The sequence below is a fragment of the Culex pipiens genome, chromosome 2, assembly GCF_016801865.2.
Source record: "Culex pipiens pallens isolate TS chromosome 2, TS_CPP_V2, whole genome shotgun sequence".
In the NCBI taxonomy this organism is placed as follows: Eukaryota; Metazoa; Arthropoda; class Insecta; order Diptera; family Culicidae; genus Culex; species Culex pipiens.
The window spans coordinates 201468910-201489785 of NC_068938.1; the positions used below are offsets into that span (position 1 = coordinate 201468910).

The window sequence follows — 20876 nt, forward strand, 5'->3', positions numbered from 1 at the left end:
GACCTGCTCGTATTCTGAAAGAACTGAAAGAAGGCTTCTTACCCGGGATGCCAAATTGACCAGTGTGAAACGGTTTTTGGTTCTGGCACCTCATTTGCAATCTGACTACCGATCGATTACCTTGATTGGTAGAATGGTCAGGGTGAAAAGTGGCCTCTCCAAGTTTGGCGACTACATTTGGAGCAATTAGGGGAAGGTGGGGCAAGACGACCATATGGGGCAAGAGGAACAATCGCTCCTACGGCCGTAATTTGTACAATTTTGATTATTTCCAGTATGAGGAATTGTTGCTAGCAATACAATTAGCTGATTCTACTACCACATAACCGCCAAAATGACGTAAACGCCACGGGGCATAAGATTTAATGAAGTTTTTTTCGAAACCTTTGTTTTCTTATAATATTTGGAAAGTACAAAATAAGGCTTAGGGTTCGTTTTAAGGCTCATTTTATCAAAATGCTATTTTTCCTAGATCAGTAGTGTCCCTACAAATGACGTGCACCTATTACAAAGTATGATTTAACTTTTGGTTATTTTTGTTGAGAGCTTTTAAAAAATCTTGTTCAGGTGGGGCAAGTGTACCATATGGATTTTTAGTATGGACAAAATTACGGATTGCTGCAACAACATATTTTATTGGGAAATAAATGCATGAAAGTACTTAAAAACTGATAAAAAATTGTTAAAAAAAATTGTACATACAGAGTATAGTGATATTATGAAAATTTACTATTTATCATCGAAGTAGTATTTTTTTTTTTCGTAAAAACGATAAAATTTTTAGTAAAATATTATTATTTAATCTAAAAATGGAAGAAACCATTCAAATACATTCTAATCTGATGTATCTTAGTGATAACAGTTCAATTGTTAGCAAATTACCATATTTTTTCATGCATTGTTCCTCTTGCCCCAACGGGTTGCTCGTCTTGCCCCACTAGTTGAGTAGAACGTACGGAAAATCAAAAATTTTAAAATCAATTTTTCATGAGCATGAGCATGAGCATGAGAGATCACCCATGGTTGCCCCTCCGTTGCTGAACAGAACCGTAATATCCTTTCAGCACTACTGATTATAGGCTTCGACGATCTAGTGGTGTTTCCCTTATCAACAGCATGTATGAATGCGCTGAAAAGATAAAACACCATGATTGCTAAAGCTAGATCAGTTGCGAATAGGTAACAGTCATTGGCCACCAACGGCGCCCGCCATGTCAGTTTGTAGACCTCGATTTTAAGGGACGGGAATGTTAGTTAGCGCAGGTTGCTACTAGGGCAGCTGATTTACTCTGTGCTTACACCCCACGAGCGCCAGGAACCTGAAAACTTGTTAGTAGGATAGGGTGTTTGGTCAGGATTCATCATAGAAGATGATGATGCGACCCAAAATCATAGTGTTTGTTGAACGGTATTTTGTATTATTCTCAAGGCAAGCAATCGGAGGCTGCGGATGAGACATTTCCCGTTTATCTGTTGTTAAATTTTAAATGAAATGGTCTAGTCTTAGACAGCCGGCTGTGGAAAGATAGAACCAAAATCATTTGTAATTAAAACTGAAGGGTTAAACAGTGTAATTTTTAACTTGAGATGATTTCACGAGTTTTGAATGATTGATGTTTAGTGAGGTACTGATTAACTTTGCGAACGACGAGTTACGATGTATCGAGATGAAATGGTATGATAGGGGTTTGTTGTTGTTGCACATCGACAACGGACGCGAAAAATTTACCGACCCGACGAAAAGGCATCGCAAGTCGAACTGACTGTCATCGGGACAGTCAAAGCCAGCCGCACCTTCACACGCACACACGCACGCGAAAAAAAAAACGAAAAACACACTGCGACGGACGCGAAAAATTTTGCGACCCAACGAAAAGGCATCGCAAATCGAACTCAATTTTAAAATCAATTTTTCACATTAAAAAACAGGATTTTTTAAAAACTTGTTTAAACAAAGTCTTAGTCAAGACCTAGAATAAGATGATTATAATAAAATCCGACAGATTTTTTAACTTTTTAATGGGTTATAACGAGCATTTCCTTAGCTTGTTACACTTGCCCCACTTTCCCCTACAGGCACCTTCGGTGACTTAAGTTCTCTAGCAAAGTGTGAGATTCTCTAAAACGGCGAACAACGATTACTTTTGGTATTTTTTGCTAAAACATTGTGAATTATTTGTTCATGCCCGACACTATTTAGCACCATTGTTTCGTCCATACAAATCAGCTTACAGCTTTATATTGACCCCGAATGTTAGGATAAATTTTGTGACTAAACCCTAAAAGTACGCGAAAAATATTTGCATTATTTTAGACAAGTCCTAAAAATGTGACTTCTCACTTCTCAGAGAACTGCCCTACCAACACCTCTATCCCTTTGCAACCAAGTCCTATGCAGAAAGAAACTATCAACAACCAACAATCATTTCAATCCGGTTTCAATTAAACCAGAAGAATGAACTTCCTTCCTGTAGGAAAAGCACCCTTTATCCAGATTGGAAAAAGACGACCTCTCTGTTGGTGACGTTGATGGTGCAGTTGATGGCGACGACGACGGCGCTTAACTTCGTGTGCCTTCCGGAGTGGAAAATTGGCCTTTTTAAACGATGAGCATTGGAAAGCAATTAAACTTCCGGAATACAGTTCAGACTCGATTATCCGAAGGCTCGATTATATGAAGTTCGATTATCTCAAGGTTTGTATAGGACTTCAAATAAATGAATCATGTAAAAAAAAATATTTATCGTTTTTTTATTATCTTACTATTAACAACAAATTCAAGTTCTGCGACCCCATTTTAGTCAAATTTGAATAGTTTATTGCCAATTAGATAATAAAATGCATTTTTTCAATAAAATAACATTGACCTACACAAATTGACAAAAATCCCTGCGCAGGCTCAACTTGAGGAAAGCATGAAATTTGGAGTCCGAAGAAACACGTGCACTTTGATTTTTTCAAAAATATTTAGACAGGGCCGAATGATTTTTCTCCAAAGTTTGCTTGGGGAATAAGTTCTGTTCGCTACTCCTACATATTGCATGCAATTTTTGCGTATATATGCAACCGCGACGAATCGCCCTTATTTTCCATACAAACTTTGGAGAACACCCATTCGGCCCTGTCTAAATATTTTTGAAAAATTCAAATGCACGTGTTTCTGTGGACCCCAAATTTCACCCTTTCCTCAAGTTGAGCCTGCGCTGAAATTTTGTTGGTCGGTGTCAGGGATGCCACATGGTTTATTAAAATGTCTGTAAAAAAGTCTGTGTATGTCTGTGCATTTTTCTAAAATTCGAATATATCAATTTATAGTCATGGAAATCCATCGGAAATTCCTTCTTAAACATTTCAAGACTAACGAAATAAGTTTTTTAAAAGTCTGTGCATGCTAAACAACCCTACAGAAAAAAAATCCGTTGAAATTTGCCCGTAAAATGGTAAAATTTTCACCTTTCTGAAAATCTCCATATAAAATTCGAGTTTCGTGCTAACTATTTTGACAGCTGGAAAACCCGCTATACCTTACAAATCTACATACTTTGATATGGGTCAGAGAGCTTTAATCTACTTTCAAAAATATGAGAACAAAAAAAAATTTTTTTTTGGTGATTCGATTATCACAAGTGAAATTTTGCCAAGGCTTTCGGATAATCGAGTCTGGACTGTAGTTGGAAATCTATGCAGTTGAAGTTAATTGAATGAAAAGTGTTTGGTACTGCTCGGTTGTCGGTCGGTCGGTTGGCTAAAACAAATAAAATTAATCGGTTGTGTGATATGTGTTAAAGAATAAGTTGAAGCCGTTGTATTTTATTAAATAGTTTTTTTATTAACAATGTCGCCAATGGAGAGACTGACTGACCTGTCCTGTTTAAGGTAAGATGAAACTGTTACTTAAATAAAGCTTCTATTGATTTCAATGGAATACAAGTACGATAACGAACATTAGCCTTATTGTTTATTAGTAATTTTACAATATCTTTGTGCCGCTCTTCAGATGCAAGATACAATGGTGTTGTAAACTTATCTTTGAGAGTAACATTGACATCGGCACCCTTTTCGAGTAACAATGCCACTATGTCATGATGACCACACATTGAAGCGAGATGTAATGGTGTATAATATACTGAATTACGAGCATTCACATCAGCACCATTTTGTACTAGTACTTTTGCTAATGTGGTATAGCCATGAACTGCCGCGTGTAGCAACGGCGTTTCACCAAAAGCAACGGAATCAACGTCGGCACCATATTCTAAAAGTAATAGAGCAACATCCACCTGTGCAGTGAAGGCTGCTGCATTCATTGGTAAAGATAGTTTACAATCAGCGCCATTTTGTAGCAATAGCTCTACCACTTCCTTATGACCATGGCATACTGCTTGAAAAAGTGGCGTTATGCCATCTTTTCCAAATTCCACATCAACTTCAGCTCCTCTGTCGATCAGCAAACGTACTACTTCAGTGTGACCTTCTTGGGCTGCAAAACATAATGCCGTCATGTTTTAGTCTATTGTGGCAGATTCGATCAGAGCATCATTATCCAGCAACAGTTTTACAATATCCCTGTGTCCACTTCCTGAGGCTGCAATGAGAGGAGTGTTTCCGTCTATGAGTCTAGCATTAACATTGGCACCAGACTTTATCAACAATTCCGCAATCTTAAAATAACCTTTTTCTGATGCTATATGTAATTCCTTATCAATTTTAGCATTTTTAGCTAACAACAGTATTACTACATTCAAGCGATTGAACGTAACAGCATCTTTTAATGGTGTATGCAACTTAACTGAAGGGATGTTAACTATTGCATCATTTGAGAGTAATATTTGAACAACTTCAATATTTCCTGCTTGTGCTGCAAGATGTAGTGCAGTATTACCAAAGTTGGGGTCATTTTCTTCGATATATTGTGTTGTGGATAAATAATTATCAGTGACATTTTGTTTTACTAATAGTCTTACAATTTTTGCGTGTCCTTTCAATGCAGCTTTCCGTAAATATAAAAAGCCATATTTTCTTAGATCAATAAAATCAATGATTAACTGAAATACCTTAATGCATCCAGATTCACATACTGCTAATAAAAGTTGACTTTGTTGTGTGCTTGTAGCTCGTGAAATTATGTTTCTAAGCTGAAGATTTTTATCACTCTCATCAATTGAATGTTCTATAAAATGTATGAATAAGTTATGAATTGAACATATGCCACCGCTTAAGTTAATGCACAGTATTTTTTCCAGTAAATATTTTGCCTTGAAATACTTAGAATCAACAGTAATGTTTTTATTTTCTAAAAAAAGTTGTATAAACTGTACTATTTGTGTGCTTTTCAGTTTGATAAAATTATTATTCAGGAGAAAATTAATTAGTTTCTTAAATGCATTCGTTTTGTGATTGAGAGATGAATATTTTTCAATAATGAAGCAGGCACAGAAATATTCAGCGTAGGTTTGATGAACAAATAAGGGTACCTTATCTGTAACACCAATGATAATACCAGTTTTATCTTGACAATCCTTAACTTCGACAAGATAACTATCGACGCTTTTTCGTTCCTGGTCAGACAATAATGATTCGTTTCCATTAAACAAATTATGGACGGCTAAAATTTTATTTCTTTTGTTAAATTGGGCGAAGGAATCATCGAGCATTTTTTTTTACGGATGGCTTTGTTATATCAGATTTATTTTTGATTATATGAAGCCTATCGTGGGTCATTTTAACTATTTTTTCATACAACATTAACAAATCAAACCGCTCGGTAGAAAACTGAACATTTTCATTTGATTCATTAAGATGTTGCTGTATATCTGACTGATAAATGGTTGCAATCATGTTCAAATGAAGAGGAACTCGAATCAAATCAATGTTAGGACTTTCTTCCACCACAAGCATGTCATAAAAATCTGTGCTTATTTTGAGCAGCTTTTCCTCCTTCAAAGAGTCAATTCTCAATTGTATTCTCCAATACTTGGTCAAAAACTCTATACATTCAGTGTGTGTGTGTGTGTGTGGTCCAATCCAATACCCGCTAACCGGCAGCGATATTATGGGAAAGTATAGTTTGTATCAGACTTTGTATATGCCGAATGCTGATACAACTTATCTCAGTCCCGGGTATTAGGTGGTGATAGCCCTCGCGCTGCTTCCAACGACCCGTTTCAGAATGACAGAGCTCCTTGCGGTCCAATTCCGAGGTCGCTGGGCATTGTTCGGCCCCGCCTAAACATAGAAGCGAGCATCTGAAGGAAACTCGATCTATATTTAGACTTCCAATCCCGTCAGGCAAATCAGGGATCAGCGCGTATTTAATATGAGAAGATAACATTTTTCAACACTACGGATCAATTCACTGCTAGAGTGTAACCCTTCTGATGGCCGACTGCTTAGCGTCCCAGACCACCACCAGTCCAGAGGTGTGAGTTCGAATCCCACCTGATTCATTTTCGTTTTTGTTCATATTCAAAGTTCAAATTCCTGATTCCAAATTTCAAAGGTACCGGCCGGGATTTGATCCCTGAACCTTCTGCTTATGAGGCAGAAGCCGTAACCATTAAGCCACGGAGCCGGTAATTCAAAAACTCTATACATTCAGTTTGCTTAAATGATTGTAGGGTATACGAGAAAGTGCTAAAATGAAGCTCTAACTGTTTATGAATAAGACCACAGCGTGTGGTAATCAACATTGTTGAAATGAAATTGTCCTTGAACATGTTCAACAGTGACAAAACTATTTCTTTGTAGTCGGGACTAATCTCATCGAAACCGTCTATCAACAAAATTAGTTTCTTCAGTTTGCAGTAATTTGAAAAAATATCCATTCCAAATGAAAATGTCCGGTTCTCTGACTGAGACGATGTTTCGAACAATATGCCTTCCAAAAAAGAAAAGGCTTTTTGTTTATCAATGTTCACTCCACTTTCCTGCCAGTCATGAAATGTTTTCGTAAAATTGAGCAAATTTATTCTTATCATCCAAAGCGATGGATTATTCTGTTTTGTTTTTGCTGCCATAGCAGTTAAATATGTTGATAGGAGCGGCCGTGGCTGACTGGTTACGGTGTTCGCTTTGTAAGCGAAGGGTTCTGGGTTCGATTCCCATCTGCTCCCAACGAGAAAGTATAGGAAATATAAATCTTGAAAAACTCTGAACATGTACGAAAAATCAAAAGTCGCTCGAGTCGGGGTTCGATCCCCCGTCCTTTGAGTTGATAAGCAAAAATGCTAACCACTAGGCCATCGCGACTTGGTGAGCTATGACTGGAATTAGGAATACTGTTACCACCATCAACTAACTATATACGCGCTGGGTCCTTGTCCATTTGACAAGGGTTCGGAAGTTCTAAATAACGTTTGAATCCGATTGGTGCAAACGTTCTTCAGGGCGGGGCTTGTCGACAAAAGCTGAAGTACCTCGCGCTCGGCTAGCCAGCGTAGAAATGGGTCACCGAAGCTCGGCAGAGCTAACACCTTCCAAATGCCTATGCGAGTTATTTGCATGTATAGAATGTTGATCTAAAAATACATGGAAACAACTCAATTTGTAAGAAGCGACCGCGTGGTCCCGTTTGGTTGGTTGCACACACACACACACACACACACATAGCAGTTAAATATGTTGATTTTCCGACCCCGGGCTCTGCCGCCAGAATGACTAAACTTTTTTCAGCGTCAGTAAGTGATTCTACTTTGATTTCGACATCTCCTGTGTAGGCATATTTGTAGATGTTTTCAATACTATTTTGGGATCGTTCCCATTGAAGCACAGTTTTTTTAGAATTCACCGGAACGAATTGTAGTAGGTGAATTTTTCGTATTGGATACTTTTTACAAATTGAATCAAAGTAATCATGTGCTTCTTTAAGCATGAATAATCTAATTTCTTTGTCTTTAACTCTGGTAAATTTGCGACGAATTTGCCTCTTAATTTTATCCGACACGCATACTACTACAATATCTTTGCCGTCTTCCGGAAATTCATCAATTACTTGATTATATACAACTTTAAATGATTCTTCATCTAAAATCTCATCTGCAAACAACCATCGAGCTAGATTTCTTTCCACATAATAATTAATTTCATCATCTTTCATCTTCGATCGACTTGCAGGTAAAATGTCTATTGCATCTTCCATCAAGAGAGTGTACAATGTTTGTTCGTTTACCAAGTCCAGCTTTTCATCTAGCAAAGTATGCAAATACACAGGCGTACCTTGAAAAAACACTTTTCTATTGAGAATTTTTTGTTGGGACTTCGGGGACAGATCAACCAATCCCTTATTCATATCTTTAAAAGAGCGAGTTTTTCCTTTGGGATCAACCTCGGAAATAAAGAATATTTGCTGAACGTGTTTCTGCAAATTTTCAATATTTTTGTTATCATTTTTTCTGTTGCTATTTAATATTAAGCAATTTATATCTGTAGCAAGTTTAGAACAGAATTCTGACAAGTTTATAATTTCAGAGTTGATGTAACTAAAATTATACGATCTGGATGTTAAATATTGTAGAAGCTTCAAGCAGCTTAGTGCTTGGTTATTGCTAACCACATGCAGTAGAGCAATCTTATTTTTCATAAAATTGTCAATCTGTTCTTGGTACTCCTTACCGATTTTGTCCAAATCGAAATCAACGTCAAACATTTGCATTTTATTCATGCTGATATCATGGAGATTTTTCAGCCAAGAATTTCGTTGAATGTCACTTCTAGCATTAGCGAAAAGTACACTATCTTTAGTTTGGTAAGGAACTTGCCCTGTTTGTTGCCACCATTGCTGAACAGCACTGTGGTACAAGTGAAAAAGAAGATTAATGTCATCTGTATGTGGATAGACTTCCGCAATTTCTGATTTTACCATTTCTTCAACTTCATTTTCATCGGATTGATTGGTGAAAAGGTAAAGTTTATCAAAAAACTCTGTTATCAAACTGCAACAATCATTGTCGGAGAGTTTAGCTCTAGGAAATGACTTTGATTGAAGCAACTTAGATATTTCCAATTTCATTGTTTTAAACTGATTTTGATTTTTCCTAGGAATACTTTTTATAGGCATTACATTCCAAGACATAAGTAGTTCCAAACTATTTTTAGTGATATCTATAGAATCTATAACAGAAGTAAGAAAATTTGCATAAGATAATGTTGTTTTCGTATCCATGTACTGTCTCGCTATTATATCTGCCAATGAATCATAGTACCATTTCAGGGCAAAATCATGCAATATTTTTAATGATCCTTTTAAATTGATGCTCATTCCTTTACTTGATGTGTAAAAAAATTATTTGGATCAACTGAAGATGAATGCGTCGTAAGACCGAGGTTATTAGGTATTTTGCAATTGATTTCAATATTTGTAAATATTATAAACTCGCTGTCTGCCACATTTCTGACTTTCAATTCAAGATATCCTTTGAAATATTTTAAAAGACTGAAATCTCCCTTTTCTGAGCCATCAATCATATCCTTAAAGTTAGTTTCATTGCAATCTTTGTGTTTGGCCTGCAGATATATGCACTTATCCGTTCCGTTGACTGTATACCGCATCACGATGTCATCGAATGCTCCTGCGTCATCAACGTTAGTGGCCAGATTAAACGAGGTGATGTCATCCCGATGAAGTGCACGAAACAGTACAAGCGCCAACAGTTTGGTCTCGTACAGTTGACCACGAATTGAGGTCGTTCCTTTGCGCTTGCTGTAGGTCGAAACTGGTACACTGGGAGCACTGTTTGGAGATGGTAGTGGTTTTACACCACATCCATGCTTTTTGAAAACTGCTTCTATTGTTGACTTCCTTGCGTTGTCTACAATCAGTTCTATTGGCATCTTTCCATCCTTACTTTTGACGGTTGGGTCAGCTCCGTTCTGAAGCAATAAATCCACGATTCTGGGATCACCAGCTGCAACTGCGTGGTGCAAGGCAGTTTTATTTTCGTCGAAAGCGATACGAAAATTGATGTCTGCTCCGTTATCAAGAGCGGATTGTACACCAGTCACATTTCTATTCTTGATTGCTGCTATCAGTGGCGTGATCTTCGATAGTTGTTCGTAATCCATTTTTAGAAATGAACTTTAAAAAGCTAGAGGTAAGCGAAACTAGTTTTTTTTATTAAACCAGCTAATTAAGCTAATGAATGCTTACAATTTACCTTTAATTTCCAGTTGAGAAAATAACTTGGATCACTTTTTCTATACCACGTCCACTTCGAACACGATCCACTCTCCAACTAGAAGAAAGTGGTCACTATCAGTTTCTATAAGTTTATTCAGCCATGAACTTGAATGATATCAATAGGTCTTATCTTAACTATTCGCCATAGTGCTAAACTGTCGCATGTTTGAGTAAGTTTACGTTGACTCAACTAGAGATAGAATGACAGGAACGAGTTTTTAGTAAGAGCACTTCAAATGGGCAAACCCTTATCAGCAACTTTATATTACATTATATTGATAGGGGGGTTATTCTCCGCCAACTCACACAGCAGTTGCCCCGACCCCTCTTCGATTTGCGTGAAACTTTGTCCTAAGGGGTAACTTTTGTCCCTGATCACGAATCCGAGGTCCGTTTTTTGATATCTCGTGACGGAGGGGCGGTACGACCCCTTCCATTTTTGAACATGCGAAAAAAGAGGTGTTTTTCAATAATTTGCAGCCTGAAACGGTGATGAGATAGAAATTTGGTGTCAAAGGGACTTTTATGTAAAATTAGACGCCCGATTTGATGGCGTACTCAGAATTCCGAAAAAACGTATTTTTCGTCGAAAAAAACACTAAAAAAGTTTTAAAAATTCTCCCATTTTCCGTTACTCGACTGTAAAAAATTTTGGAACATGTCATTTTATGGGAAATTTAATGTACTTTTCGAATCTACATTGTCCCAGAAGGGTCATTTTTTCATTTAGAACAAAATTTTTCATTTTAAAATTTCGTGTTTTTTCTAACTTTGCAGGGTTATTTTTTAGAGTGTAACAATGTTCTACAAAGTTGTAGAGCAGACAATTACAAAAATTTTAATATATATACATAAGGGTTTTGCTTATAAACATCACAAGTTATCACGATTTTACGAAAAAAAGTTTTAAAAAAGTTGGTCGTCATCGATCATGGCCGTTCATGGTCACCCGCGACAGACACGGACGACGAAACAAAGAGAAACGCAAAAAGTAACTTTTTCAAAACTTTTTTTCGTAAAATCGCGATAACTTGTGATGTTTATAAGCAAACCCCTTATGTCTATATATCAATTTTTTTGTAATTGTCTGCTCTACAACTTTGTAGAACATTGTTACACTCTAAAAAATAACCCTGCAAAGTTAGAAAAAACACGAAATTTTAAAATGAAAAATTTTGTTCTAAATGAAAAAATGACCCTTCTGGGACAATGTAGATTCGAAAAGTACATTAAATTTCCCATAAAATGACATGTTTCAAAATTTTTAACAGTCGAGTAACGGAAAATGGGAGAATTTTTAAAACTTTTTTAGTGTTTTTTTCGATGAAAAATACGTTTTTTCGGAATTCTGAGTACGCCATCAAATCGGGCGTCTAATTTTACATAAAAGTCCCTTTGACACCAAATTTCTATCTCATCACCGTTTCAGGCTGCAAATTATTGAAAAACACCTCTTTTTTCGCATGTTCAAAAATGGAAGGGGTCGTACCGCCCCTCCGTCACGAGATATCAAAAAACGGACCTCGGATTCGTGATCAGGGACAAAAGTTACCCCTTAGGACAAAGTTTCACGCAAATCGAAGAGGGGTCGGGGCAACTTTTCCCGATTTCGTGTGAGTTGGTAGAGAATTACCTAGGGGTAAAAACCCCCAAGGGAAGATCAATTTATAGAGGAAAGAAATCTTTTTTCGCTTTTATTCTACTACAAGTCATTTAATTTAATTTAATTTAATTAATTTCGTTGTTTAAGCATTACTTGAGAGCAGTAACTATTTGAAGCTGAGGTACACAGCTAAAAAAGTAGTAATCCAGCTGCTTGTAAAAGGCATGGGTGTAAAATAAATATTGCATTATTTTATGCAATTTTATGTAATTTTACACCCTGAAATATGTAGCCCATCAATATGGGAAACCTACTTGACCGAAATGTCAAGCTCACATATGCGTTTATCCATTCAGCTTTATATCGGTCGGATGACCGACTGGGCTAAGGCGCCAGTCCTTACTGTCGGTGCAGGGTTTGAATCCCGTCGGTTGCAACTTTTTCTTTTTGTTTGCAAAAATTGTACATGCAGTGTGTAATATTAAGTGTTTATTTTGACGAAGGTGGTGTGCATGCTTTTGCATGCTATTTTACCATCGGATTTTTTGCTGTATATGGACCACCTTTCAACAGCTAATTGAATCAAAGTTGAAAACAGAATAACTCTGTGGATACGGACTACACTGAAAAAAAATAATACACTTAAAAAAAATTGGTGATTTTTAATTTAACTTTTTGTCACTAAAACTTGATTTGCAAAAAAAAAACTATTTTTAATTTTTTTTCATTTTTTGATATGTTTTGGAGGACATCAAATGCCAACTTTTCAGGAATTTCCAGGTTGTGCAAAAAAAATTTGACCGAATTATGAATTTATTTTTTTATGAAACAATTTTTTTTCAAAAAATTCAGAAAATAATCCAATTTTTTTAAATTCAGGCCTGAAAGGGTTAAGCGACCCCTAAACCGGTTTCAGCGAGTTCACGCGCAATGAAACGGAATCGACGTAACACCTTATAATGTGGCCCTCTTAAACCTTGCAGTTTCGTCAACGGATCCACAGGCGTGTATCGTTCTTTTTGCGACAAGACTCCACCTCCCGGGTCTCCTAAGTGTGAAGGTATGGCACGGGGAGAGGGCACCGAAAACCTATATTAACACTTAGAATTTTTTGTGTCTGCCTCGGGATTCGAACCGGCGACCTCTGGATTGTGAGTCCAGTGCGCGGTCCGATTGATCCACACAGGCAGACGTGTAAGGCAATAGATACCTTTTCTTTCTGTGATTTTTTTGATTGTAAACTTTTGCTCGGGGGACCCCTTAGATCTCATTTTCTGGAGATAATTTTATCAAATTCGTGTTCCTGAGACAATTTTACAATAGAAACCATACAAAAACGAAGTATGAAAATTCAAAAATCTGTATCTTTTGAAGGAATTTTTTTATCGATTTGGTGTCTTCGGCAAAGTTGTAGGTATGGATACGGACTACACTGAAAAAAATGATACACCTAAAAAAATTTTTTGGTGATCTTTAATATAATTTTTTCTCACTAAAACTTGATTTGCAGAAAAAAACACTATTTCTAATTTTTTTTTTTTTTCATTTTTTGATATGTTTTAGAGGACATCAAATGCCAACTTTTCAGAAATTTCCAGGTTGTGCAAAAAATCTTTGACCGAATTATGAATTTTTTAATCAATACTGATTTTTTCAGAAAATCGAAATATTGGTCGCAAAAATTTTTCAGCTTCATTTTTCGATGTAGAATCAAATTTGCAATCAAAAAGTTAAGTACTACCTACAACTTTGCCGAAGACACCAAATCGATCAAAACATTCCTTCAAAAGATACAGATTTTTGAATTTTGATACATCATTTTTGTATGGACAGCTGCCAAATTTGTATGGAAAATTATATGGATAAACTAATGATGAAAAATGGCTTCTTTGGGCATACCGAAGTCACCAAAAAAGTTAAAGTCGGATTAAAAAATACAAAAAAAATCGAATGACCGAAATCTGAGAGAACTGCTCAGGTACAATATTGAGAGTTCTACATGACATTTTTGTGTAGAAAAATCAATTATCTTCCCAAACATGTAAAAACATTGGGGGGAGAGATTTGTGATTTTTATTTTAAAGGTGCCGAAGAATCGTTAGTAAAACTCATCGGAAAAATAATAGTCCCGCTACCTCCGTTGAAAATCGCTGGATTAGATCAAAAATTAAAAAAAAAACAACTCTCAACTGTTTTTATTCAAAGGCCCCATACATTTCATGGCCAAAATAATGATAAAATTAGTCAAGATGTTCCCTTAGATCTCCTAAATAAAAACTAATACCACAATTGTTTAAGGAGGTATTAGACTATGACAAACAAACAAGCACGCACTTTTTGACAGTTTAGAAGTTTGCCTCCTTTGTTTGCCTGCATTTGTTTGCAGAAACGTCAGGTTGCGAGTTGGGCAAACTGCCAAACACGAAAAAGCGCGCGTTTATTGGTTTGTCATAGTCTAATACCTCTTCTGAGAAATTTTATTTTTTTTTTTCTTCTCAATTTTAACAGGACATTACTATATTTTAACAGGACATGTTAATTAAATGTCCTTCTATTTCTCTATCATAGTACAAGAAAAAAAAGTTGAGGCGTAATTAACTTTCATTAAACATAACGCTCAGATTTCACGGGAAAGCGCTTTCCAGAACTGTTGGCAGACGGCAAACAATTTTGGAACGTATCAATCCTTCACTAATCACTTAATAAAATTATCCTCAGATACATAACATAAAATCCGAAGCAACAAAAAAAACAGAAAAGCAAAATCCTTACAGCAGATACAAAATCCGGTAAATAATGCATTACATGACCCAAAACGAGGACCGAAATTCCGAACGAGAAAGAAAGAGACCACCCTGGTTGCCACCCACGCACGCTGGAAAATCCTCTCCGACTTTTCCCAGCTGAGGAGGGAGCGAAATGGCGCCAAAGAGAGTGAGGATGATGATACTCTCACCGAGTGCGAGGGAGGAAAATGGCGGGGTTTTGGGGGGAGGGGGGAGGCAGTCCTTCGCAAATCGGGATTAGTGTGTTTTCCTTCGGCATTTAGCCAATCGCTTTTCCGATAAGTTATCACTCGCTCCTCGTTTTTTTTTTAGACTGTTTGTGTGAGAGGGAGAGAGAAAGCTTACTCGATTTTGCTTCTTGTCGCTCTCGTTTGGGGTGGGCGAGTTTCCTGCTGGCACGCCAGATTCGTGTACTAAATACATAATCCTTCTAATTTTCGTAAATCCTTATTTAACTGCTTCTTTTTTCGATTGCTGGAAGAGCGCCCACGCAGTCGTGACCGGTGGAAATCTGGGCGCTTTATATACGAAGGATTTTTGCTATTTCGGAGAAAATTTCAACAAGAAAAAGTTTATGTACTAAGAAATCTAAATACAGCTTCCGAGAAGCGAGTAATCCAACCGTGATATAATCCCTCTCTGGAGGGATTAAGGACCCACATGAATGCTTAGGCGCTCTCGATTTCACCCCACACACACCAAAGATTCTTCCGGAGCAAAAGACAAGTAAAATGCCTTGGCAACCTTGGCACAGCCAACGAAGAAGGTCCCAACGGAACTTCCCCTCTTAATTTTAAAATCTGATTTGAAAAATAAATAAATCGCTTCTTGTACCAACATGTCTCCATCTCTTTTTTTATTCACCCCTCAGAGTGTAACTATTGAGTTGTCTCTTCGTCAGTTGGATGCGTCGTTCGTCGTGTGCGCACCATCCTTCGACGAGAGTTTTGTGTCCGGTTGTTGTTAGTAGAAGCGACTAGAGGACATGCCAGCGAGTGCGTACCAGCGTTGCACTGCACTCTCTTTCTTTCTCTCTGTGGGTAGCTAGGGTAGGAAGAGAAGATGGCACTTTGCGGGTGAAGGTTTGATTCATACAGTGAGTAACGTATGAAAAGTGATACTTCGTGATGCTTTCAAAAGTTCAAATATTGAAATTTAATTTTTTTAGTTTTTAGTTTTTAGTTTTTAGTTTTTAGTTTTTAGTTTTTAGTTTTTAGTTTTTAGTTTTTAGTTTTTAGTTTTTAGTTTTTAGTTTTTAGTTTTTAGTTTTTAGTTTTTAGTTTTTAGTTTTTAGTTTTTAGTTTTTAGTTTTTAGTTTTTAGTTTTTAGTTTTTAGTTTTTAGTTTTTAGTTTTTAGTTTTTAGTTTTTAGTTTTTAGTTTTTAGTTTTTAGTTTTTAGTTTTTAGTTTTTAGTTTTTAGTTTTTAGTTTTTAGTTTTTAGTTTTTAGTTTTTAGTTTTTAGTTTTTAGTTTTTTGTTTTTAGTTTTTAGTTTTTAGTTTTTAGTTTTTAGTTTTTAGTTTTTAGTTTTTAGTTTTTAGTTTTTAGTTTTTAGTTTTTAGTTTTTAGTTTTTAGTTTTTAGTTTTTAGTTTTTAGTTTTTAGTTTTTAGTTTTTAGTTTTTAGTTTTTAGTTTTTAGTTTTTAGTTTTTAGTTTTTAGTTTTTAGTTTTTAGTTTTTAGTTTTTAGTTTTTAGTTTTTTAGTTTTTAGTTTTTAGTTTTTAGTTTTTAGTTTTTAGTTTTTAGTTTTTAGTTTTTAGTTTTTAGTTTTTAGTTTTTAGTTTTTAGTTTTTAGTTTTTTAGTTTTTAGTTTTTAGTTTTTAGTTTTTAGTTTTTTAGTTTTTAGTTTTTAGTTTTTAGTTTTTAGTTTTTAGTTTTTAGTTTTTAGTTTTTAGTTTTTAGTTTTTAGTTTTTAGTTTTTAGTTTTTAGTTTTTTAGTTTTTAGTTTTTAGTTTTTAGTTTTTAGTTTTTAGTTTTTAGTTTTTAGTTTTTAGTTTTTAGTTTTTAGTTTTTAGTTTTTAGTTTTTAGTTTTTAGTTTTTAGTTTTTAGTTTTTAGTTTTTAGTTTTTAGTTTTTAGTTTTTAGTTTTTAGTTTTTAGTTTTTAGTTTTTAGTTTTTAGCCGATCTGTGTTGCCAAATTTATTTCAAAAATATCTTTAAAATGCTCAATTTAATTAAAAATGCAGATGCATCGTATCCTCAACTGTTTACAACCTATTGTTCAAGTGTCTTCAATTTTTTTTATAACTATTTTTATTTTGGGAGATTGTGAAGGAGGAAATGGGGGCATAAAAACTTGAAAACTAAATTTACAATGGCCTCATTAATTTTAAATTGTTGGGATCTTCATTTTTTAATAAAACCAAAAAAGAACGCAAAATAAAGTTCCGTGTGAACTAATACCGGATCCATCCTTAAACAATAAGCTTGAAAACAGGATAGCTGCGTAATCACAACGATAGCGATTAAACAAACTTATCAGTAAATTTAACCAACAATAGACCAGGTTTGATATAAAAGCAGTCGGATCTCCAAATTGAGAAATCAGTGCTTACACCATGCTTTCCTTAACGTTAAGCGAAGTGCTGTTGTTGATTGCAATTGTGCAATGCTCGATTGCTGAGCTAAATACAAAGTTGACATCGAAATAAAACCCAAAGTGTAATTGATACTAACATTCATTCCACTTTCAGCGATGTACAAGCAAACAGCTCTAGCTTACAAGCCTCCGGCAATCTGCAGCGAACTTGCTCAATGGCAACCAACCGTTTTTCGGGTGTCCAGCTAGTTCACCCTCAACCGGGATTCCGAGAGCCATTCGAAGTGCTCTGTGACCAAGAGTACGAAGGTGGCGGTTGGATCGTGATCCAGAATCGCTACGATGGATCGGTACACTTCTATCGAGATTGGGACGAGTACGAGCGTGGGTTCGGCAACATGTTTGGAGAGTTTTGGCTGGGATTGAAGCAGATTCACGAACTGACCTATTCGATGCGTTACGAGCTGCACGTAATAGTTGAAGATTGGGACGGAATCCGGGCTGTTGCAAAGTACAGCGATTTCCTGGTGGCAGGACCTAAGGAGAAATATCTACTGCGCAGCTTGGGAGCGTTTAGTGGCAGTGCAGGTGATTCGTTGACAGAAATTCACCTTGGCAAGAACTTTACAACATTCGATCAAAACAATGATCCAAGCGCAGTAAACTGTGCAGTTGAACGTTATGGAGCATGGTGGTATCGACAATGTAGTCACGCGTAAGAAGTTTCAAAATTTCGTAAAAAAAAGTACAGATGCATTCATAATTTTATTTACAGGGATAATGGCAGTGCATTAAATGGAAGACATATGCAAGGCACAAATATAACTGGAATAGCCTGGAACTCTTTCAGACGCGATTACTACGGCCTCAAAAAATCACGCATGATGATTCGCGCTGTTAATTAGATGTTTCACCAGAAAATATGTTTGTTTATAACACCATTTCCATAATTCGGAATTGAAATTTTCATACAAATAATATCAACAACTATTATTCTGTAACCAACAAATATTTGAAAATATAGAAATATTAAACATTCAAACAGTACAGGATATTTTTTTATTATTTTATGTTGGTTTATGAATTTTAAATGATTAAATTCTGTATTATTTAAATGAAACTTTGTAAAAATTTCTATTTTACCCCAATTGAAATAATTTCAAATTTTTATTTAAAAATTACTGACACACATATTTCGAACATTTTCAAATGTTTGCCAAGAATTTTAAATTGCAAAACTATTTTTATCACAAACATATTCACCAAGGTTTCATTTTGTTGCAATGAAAATCGAACCAATAGTTGCCGAGATATCGCGAGTTGTAAGATGAGAGTTAGTCACTGAAAAAAACTCATTTTAACAAAAAATTAAATTTAAGAGGCAATTAACAGTCCGATTTACAAAATTCTAAAAGTGAAAAAAGTCGGAAATTTTGTCGGCACTTCAAACATATTATTTGTCGGGGTTTTGTCTTTTATTGAAATATTATCAAATTGCAAAAAATAACACTTTGTACCAACTCACCTGGTTATAATAAGATAACTGTGCGCTTTATCAACAAATATGTACAGTCATCCCACATATTCGGAACGGTTTCCAGATCGGCCAATGTTCAAAAAATCTTAGCACATGGATAATTGAACTTAATGATTCGCTTTTACCTTCATTTGAAAGCTTTTCTTGCGATCTTTCGAATGCTGTATCGAACATCTGCAAATTTTAATTTTTATATGAAGTTCTTGAAGAATTACTTTGACCCTTGAATTCCACAAATTCGGAACACTTTTTTCTTACGAATATAAACAAACTTTGGATCTCTCCAGGAGTACATATTTATTACCAATTATCATAAAAGTGTTCTGTATTTGTGGGTGTTCCGAATATGTGGGATGACTGTAACTTCGTTTCGATTGAAAATGATTTTTTTAAATTAAGTTTTTATTTTTTTTAGAATAAGGCCGATGCAAAGCAAATATTTTTCAAAGTTTTTGTCCCTCGGCTCTGGCCGGGGTCGAGGGGGGGGGGGGAATACCAAGCCATAGTCTCAACATTTCGAGCCAAACATTTCATTAGGGCACAAAACCAAAAACCGCGATTCGAGAAAATCGCTGGCAAAAAGTGGACAACTTGTTTCAATTCCTATTTAAAAAGAAAGCTTGACTGGTGGTATTTTTACTGATGATACGATAAAACACATCATTATCCTCAACTCTGCTTTAACGCTTCTTAATTTATGTTGATTTTCGCAATAAAACTCGTAATTTTAAAAAATCTCGCTATTAGGCCCTTTTAACTTTCCTACTGTTGTTCATAATGGGCCCTTTCTAAATGCAATTTCGAAGAGAACTGAAAAGGGCACTTAAGCGCTGTCACCTGATTGTTGTTTTTAATGATGTTTATGGGCCTTTTTGTTTAATTAGAAATAATGAGGAATTCAGCGGAAATTTTGATAATTGGTGAAGTTTTGTGATCGAATGGTGTAGATAAGGTATGTGAAACATAAAAATTCTTCAAAAGTGTACTGAACAGCAGCTGCGGGGCCGTATTGAATATTGTATTTTGACGAATTTTTTTTTTGCAGAAATCCTTGGTGAAACGTAAACCAAACTTTGTTTTGAAGTGAATTAGTGTTAAGAATGTATGAAAAGTTCACTTTATAACATAGAAAGTTCCTTAACCACGAAAAACTAACGAAAAAGAAAAGGGCACAATTGAACTTTTTTTCTGGTTTGGAGTGAACATTGTTATGTGCCCTTTTGTTTTTTTGATTTTTTCAATAGGAAATTGTTTGCTATCAATCTGATTCTTGGAGGGCATGTAGGGAGTGTACTAATGAATGGAATAGTGGAATAATCCCAAATGTTTACGTTTTGGTTTTGTGCCCTAATGAAATGTTTGGCTCGATTTGAATGGAAAAAAAAGTGTTTTAATAGTAGTTTATGCAACAAGTTGCAAAAAGAGGATTTTTTCAGCACGAGTCGTACATTATACGTACAATACGAAGAGTGCTGAAAAAATCAAGTTTTGCACTTACGCTCATCTCAAATGTCATTATCGAGTGAAACTGGCTTCATATACACAAAAATGGCCTACATAAGTGTAGGATAACATGTCTACAAAGTTCCATTGAAATCTGAGAGGGCCGAGAAAAAAGTACCTAAAAATTGCTGTTTTGGGCTGGAATTGCTCTATTATAATTTTTTTTAATCATGAACATTTTGAAAACTGAGACCAAATCAAAAAATTACACTTATTATATGAGCCGATTTGAACGACAATAATGTTATATCGTGTCTCTTGAATGTGTGTGTGTGTGTGTGTCTGTGTGTGTGTGTGTGTGTGGTCCAATCCAATACCCGCTAAACGGTAGCGAAATTATGGGAAAGTATAATTTGTATCAGACTGTGTATATGCCGAATGCTGATACAGCTTATCTCAGTCCCGGGTATTAGGCGGTGACAGCCCTCGCGCTGCTTCCAACGACCCATTTCAGAATGACAGAGCTCCTTGCGGTCCAATGCCGAGGTCGCTGGGCATTGTTCGGCCCCGCCTAAACATAGAAGCAAGCATCTGAAGGAAACTCGATCTATATTTAGACTTCCAAACCCCTCAGGCAAATCAGGGATCAGCGCGTATTTAATATGAGAAGATAACATGTTTCAACACTACGGATCAATTCACCTTCTGATGGCCGACTGCTTAGCGTCCCAGACCACCAATCCAAAGGTGAGAGTTCGAATCCCATCTGATTCATTTTAGTTTTTATTCATATTCAA

The 20876-nt window shown here is 35.7% G+C and overlaps 4 protein-coding genes across 5 annotated transcripts in view; 1 reads left to right on the forward strand and 3 right to left on the reverse strand.

Moving 5' to 3' along the window:
• Window positions 1-4244: 4244 nt before the first annotated feature.
• LOC120420321 (ankyrin-3-like) lies at window positions 4245-6020 on the reverse strand. Its single transcript, XM_039583313.2, has one exon. The coding sequence runs from the start codon at window positions 5652-5654 to the stop codon at window positions 4506-4508; it is 1149 nt and encodes a 382-aa protein (XP_039439247.1). The 5' UTR covers window positions 5655-6020; the 3' UTR covers window positions 4245-4505.
• A 1289-nt stretch (window positions 6021-7309) lies between these two features.
• LOC120420347 (uncharacterized) lies at window positions 7310-9160 on the reverse strand. The gene has a single exon (XM_039583342.2). It carries the CDS (start codon window positions 9158-9160, stop codon window positions 7493-7495), a length of 1668 nt encoding a protein of 555 aa, XP_039439276.2. The 3' UTR covers window positions 7310-7492.
• A 42-nt stretch (window positions 9161-9202) lies between these two features.
• Window positions 9203-10268, reverse strand: LOC120420322 (uncharacterized). 2 transcript variants are annotated; one of them, XM_039583315.2, is made up of 2 exons: window positions 10152-10268; window positions 9203-10082 (listed from the first exon to the last, which is right to left on the reverse strand). In XM_039583315.2, exon 2 carries the CDS (start codon window positions 10057-10059, stop codon window positions 9253-9255), a length of 807 nt encoding a protein of 268 aa, XP_039439249.1. In that variant the 5' UTR covers window positions 10060-10082; window positions 10152-10268; the 3' UTR covers window positions 9203-9252. The 2 variants fall into 2 exon arrangements, with proteins under 2 accessions (XP_039439249.1, XP_039439248.1); XM_039583314.2 differs by having other exon boundaries at window positions 9203-10098; window positions 10152-10261.
• Window positions 10269-14696: 4428 nt separating this feature from the next.
• Window positions 14697-20876, forward strand: part of LOC120420348 (zinc finger protein 835-like) — a 32917-nt gene continuing 26737 nt past the window's right edge. The window contains 3 exon segments of the mRNA XM_039583343.1: window positions 14697-14711; window positions 17349-17417; window positions 17420-17687. Of these exon segments, the coding sequence (XP_039439277.1) occupies window positions 14697-14711; window positions 17349-17417; window positions 17420-17687 (352 nt within the window).